This window comes from Arachis duranensis, chromosome 1, assembly GCF_000817695.3.
Source record: "Arachis duranensis cultivar V14167 chromosome 1, aradu.V14167.gnm2.J7QH, whole genome shotgun sequence".
Taxonomy (NCBI): domain Eukaryota; kingdom Viridiplantae; phylum Streptophyta; class Magnoliopsida; order Fabales; family Fabaceae; genus Arachis; species Arachis duranensis.
This window is the reverse complement of record NC_029772.3, coordinates 103,763,380-103,768,230: the sequence shown is the minus strand read 5'-3', so window position 1 is coordinate 103,768,230 and position 4,851 is coordinate 103,763,380. Positions and strand designations below refer to the sequence as shown.

Genomic DNA, 4,851 nt, shown 5'->3' with positions numbered 1-4,851 from the left:
CTAAGTTCTAATATTGAATAGGAGATGGAAGAAGGTGAAACAGCAGGGACAAAGTAAAAAAGTGTAAAAAGTGTTAAACTATTATCACTTTAATTGGTTAAATTCACTATACTAATAATAATTTTTATAAATTTAGTTTTGATGTATTGACAATATAAAAAAAATTATATAATTATTTAATTAAATTCATGATTTTATACAAATGTTTAAATTAAAATTTTAAAATTAGCTTTTCTTTTCTACCACCCAAAGAGGTCCAAAAACAAAAAAAGCAAAGAGGAATAACAACTGAGAAATAAAAAAAGGGTGAAGAAACACACACGCAGGGAGCAAGAGGGAGGGAGGGTTCAGTCATCGGCGAAGAAGAAGATGGGTGGAGGAGGAGAAGAGAAGCGCCATCAGATGATGCAAAACCTCTTCGGCGATCAGTCCGAGGAGGAAGAAGAAGACCTCGATTCCGAACACGAATCTAATCCCCACCCCGACGACACCGCCGCCATCGACAACAACAGCCACCACTACGCCTCCGTAACTATAACTATAACTGCAACAATCCCTGAATTTCATTTATCTGAATCTGAATTTGAATTTGGAATTCTTGAATCTTGAATAGGACGAAGGCGAGGGAGGTGTGGAGCCCGAGGTTGAGGGGGAAGGAGAAGCTGAGGTGGATGTGGAGGGTCACGGCGAGGTGGAAATCGAGAGCGAAGGGGAGGGGGATGCTCCTGATCACGGAGAGAGCGAAGCCGAGAGGGATCAGACTTCGCAGGAGGTGGAGGTGGAGGCTGCTGATCAGAGAGAAGAAGAGAGCGATGCCAGAGGCACCGACAGTGACGCGAAGGAGGAGGAAGAGGAGGAAGAGGAAGAAGACGACGAATATGGGCAGAGAGTAGTTACTAGCAAGCACAGGGGCGCCGTCGTTGAGAGCGGATCCGAGGAGAACCGTTACCATGAGAATGAGAATGAGAATGAAGATGAGGAAGTTGATGAAGCTAGGAGTCCAAGGTATATATATATATATATATACACATTCTAGATAGATATCTGCTAATTGCATTTAACAATACTCTGAGTGGATAGTTTTCAATTTCATGGTTTCATGTGTTTGTTCTGAGGCTAAACCTCTAAATTATCGAAAAATATCACTCACAGCTTCCTCATTGCGATGCTAAAATGTTGAAAAACAATTGCATAGTCATGGAGAAGCAAAATACTATTGACTACTAGGACCATGGGATTTCACTCTATTCTGAATACTTTCTTTCTTTGCTTTGGTTCTATCATACCAAGTATTGACCACTGGTACTGATGGTAGAATTGCTGCGTAGGTTTTTCCTGTCATCTCAGATTTGATTAAACCGGTGATTTGTTCTGCTTTTGTTTATGGTTTGTCGTATAGGTTTTGTATGTGAATGTTTTCTGTTACCTTACATCAGCCTTGGTGTGGATTTAGGAAATTGCTTTCAGTTACTGGATAAATAGAACAAAAAATTTGTTTAAAACCTAGGGATAATAAGGCTTTTCGGGATGCTGTGAGATTCTATGGCAGTTTTAAACTTTTAATTTCTATATTGACAGTGGATCTCCCCGAGAGGACAAAGATCAGATTCGTGATTCTGCTCCTGAAATTCGTGATGTATTTGGGGATTTTGACGATGATGAAGAGGAGGATGGATATGCAGTTCATCATGACATTGAACATGACTCAAATGTGAGTGCCTGCTACCAATAACTGATATATTTAGTTTGTCTTTGTGTTGCTTAAAATTTTGCAAATGAATAATCAAAGTAATCTCCTGCCTCAGAGATCCCCTGTTGAAGAAGAGGGCTATGAAAAAGGCCTGAGGCCAGAGGATATACTTGCAGATGAAGATAATAGGTATGGGTCAGAAGAGGAAAATTATGAGATGAAAACTAAAGAGAAACCACTTGGGCCACCATTGGAGTTAGAGGTTCCACTGCAACCACCTCCAGCTCTTCCAGAAAAGGTCTGGCGTAATTTATGTGGAAGCCTGTGGTTTATATATTAATTTGAATTTAACTTTGACTTTGGGTGGTTGGATAAGAGTTCTTATTCTTCTTTTGGCATATGATGCCTTTATGATTTTTGGTGCAACATTTAAGGTGCCAAAGTGAAAAGTATGCAGTTTAAAATGATAGAAGTAGTTGTATTCTTAAAAAAGTTCCTTCATGATCACTTTCTGATGACATATTTGGGCAAAAGGCAGCTTATATGAGGGGCTTTTTAACATCAAACTATCTCATATCTGATAACGTTGGGATGATGGATGCAATTTATGAAGCTATGTCATTTTAGAGGATCTTATGTAAATAATGAAATGGTTTCCATAGGTGCATTGAATTTTTGTAAAAAGATGTTGAATTTCAATGTTAAACTCCTTTCTCTTTATCTATGGGACAGATGAACATGATTAAAGTTTCTAATATTATGGGTGTTGACCCAAAACCATTTGATCCTAAAACATATGTGGAAGAGGATACCTTTGTAACTGATGAGTCTGGAGCTAAGAAACGCATACGCTTGGAGAGCAATATTGTGCGATGGAGGACTGTCAGAAATCCTGATGGCACATCATCTGTAAGTAACTGTATGCAGCTATTGTTTTGTTTTTAACCCTAAAATGATCAGTGTTTCCAGTTACTGCTCATAGGTGGAGATGGATGCTCCTATTGTTTTTCGTAACTGCTTTTTGGCCCTTGATGCTGGTCTTATATTTTTTCCAAATTAAATTTTTAATTAAAATAGTCTATCAATCCTTTTTTCTTGTTGTGTTTCAGTACGAAAGCAATGCTCGCTTTGTGAGGTGGTCTGATGGCAGTTTGCAGTTATTAATTGGGAATGAAGTTCTTGACATATCAGTACAAGATGCACAGCATGATCAGGCACATCTTTTCCTCAGACATGGGAAGGTGAATTCTGAATCTCTGTTATCCTGTAGATTTGCGCTACCAGATTTTGATGGTTCACCCTCCAATTGACTATGTGTAAAATGCTCACAGGGCATTCTCCAATCACAAGGAAGGTTACTAAGGAAAATGAAGTTTATGCCATCTTCGTTGTCATCAAATTCTCATCGACTGCTGACTGCTCTTGTTGACTCGAGGCACAAGAAAGTTTACAAGGTTAAAAACTGCATTACTGATATTGATCCTGAGAGAGAGAAGGAGGAAAAAGAAAAGGTATAATCATTTATATAAAGTAGTTTCCTCTCTGTATACTTCTTCTCATGGATACCATTATCCAGTTTCCTAATGATTTTTGCAGGCTGAAAGTCAAACAATCAGGGCTAATGTACTGCTTAATCGTAAGCGTGAGAAGGTTAACAGGAAATATCCTCCAACAGTGGATAGGAGGCGTCAACTATCTCCTGGGTTTTTGGAGGATGCTTTGGATGAGGTATACTTTTCAATCTTACATATATTTTCCCTCTCACTTTCATGATATTATGGCATGTATTAATATTGATGAAAATGTTCCATACACATTACCACTCCCCTGAAAAAAAAGGAGGATGAAACAGATTATTATGATTCTCGTCGATCTCAACGCCGCTTTGAAGATGATTTGGAACTTGAGGCTCGGGCAGAGAGACGAATTATGAATGCCAAAAAGGTATTCTTCATCAGTATCCTCTTCTACAGTCTACATATATGTTAGTCATGTTTTTTCCCCTTAACCACTGAGGGGGTTCCTTTTCCAATTGTAGTCGCAGGGACCGAAAGATATTCCTCGCAAATCATCCATGCCACCTGCTAAATCCTCACGGCGCCCAGTGGATTATTCAGATGAGGAGAGAGAGGAATCTGAGTATGAAACTGAAGGTGAGGAAGATGAGAGACCTGTTTCACGTAAAAGGGCTGAAGACACTGAGCCAGAATATGAGGATGAGGAAGATGAAGAGGAAGAACATTATGAAGAAGAGGCACAAGTTAATGATGCATCAGAGGAGGAACAGGAAGAAGAGGTATTATGGTTTTATATAAATCTAGTAGTTTGATATGAACTAGTTCTATTTAAAAGTATGCCATTGCTGTTATGTACCATGGGGTTGCCTTGCATTACATGTGATTGGTTCATAAACTTCATATTGTTTGGTAGCTTTTTAGTTTTTTATCATTTGTAAGTGTCCATGCTGTGCTACATTTTATTGTTGGGGAGCTCGAGATTCCTCTTCAATTTTGAATTGGATTCTCATGTTTGTTACCTTTAGTGTTAGTAGAAACTCAAGTGCATTTAACTTTATGTGAAGTTAATAACTGAGAATCGTAAAATGATTTGACATATTTGACTAAATTGTCATTTAACGATTCAAAACTATCAACTTCACATTAAGTTAACTGCATCTGAGTTTCTACCATTGTAGTATAAACTCAGGTGCAGTAAAACATAAAAAAGTAATGACTGAGATTAACTTCGTCAATTGCTGTGGTTTCAAATTCATTAGTGTTTTAATGGCTTTAATACAGGAACCAAAGCAGAAGAGCAAGGAGACGAGAGGCAGTGTGAAAAGGAAGGGATTTGAATCGGATGAGGACTCTCCTCCCAGAAAACCAACCACCGCTAAGCGCCGAATGGCCGTTGTTTATGATAGTGATGATGAATGAATGAAAGATGATTTCAGGCCTTAATTTCATAACGTGTAACCTTATATATAACCTTTGACTCTCAGTGCGATATATTTTTATTCTTGTCATTAGATGTACCATCACATTTTTCTAATGATTTATTTATCATTCTGTGTAATAGTTTTTGTTTTTTGTTTCTATTTTGTTGTTTGAAATTACAGAGGAAAGATCGTTGATCGTCCTCTCTTCTTTCCATTTTGATTT

The 4,851-nt window shown here is 38.1% G+C and overlaps 1 protein-coding gene across 1 annotated transcript; it reads left to right on the top strand.

Annotated features, from left to right (window-relative positions):
* The first annotated feature begins 317 nt into the window (after nucleotides 1-317).
* LOC107468529 (protein LEO1 homolog) lies at nucleotides 318-4,765 on the top strand. Its single transcript, XM_016087838.3, has 11 exons — nucleotides 318-528; nucleotides 614-1,005; nucleotides 1,579-1,711; nucleotides 1,806-1,988; nucleotides 2,423-2,599; nucleotides 2,800-2,931; nucleotides 3,022-3,201; nucleotides 3,287-3,418; nucleotides 3,530-3,634; nucleotides 3,729-3,986; nucleotides 4,489-4,765. The coding sequence occupies exons 1-11, from the start codon at nucleotides 370-372 to the stop codon at nucleotides 4,624-4,626; spliced, it is 1,989 nt and encodes a 662-aa protein (XP_015943324.1). The 5' UTR covers nucleotides 318-369; the 3' UTR covers nucleotides 4,627-4,765.
* The last annotated feature ends 86 nt before the right edge of the window (nucleotides 4,766-4,851 follow it).

What these genes read in the sequence shown, in the direction of transcription:
- LOC107468529 (XM_016087838.3), top strand. Translation starts at nt 370, where the DNA reads ATGGGTGGAGGAGGAGAAGAGAAGCGCCATCAGATGATGCAAAACCTC. An exon ending in ACATTGAACATGACTCAAAT is followed by an intron (nt 1,712 to 1,805) that starts GTGAGTGCCTGC and finishes CTCCTGCCTCAG; the next exon opens with AGATCCCCTGTTGAAGAAGA. An exon ending in TTTTCCTCAGACATGGGAAG is followed by an intron (nt 2,932 to 3,021) that starts GTGAATTCTGAA and finishes AAATGCTCACAG; the next exon opens with GGCATTCTCCAATCACAAGG.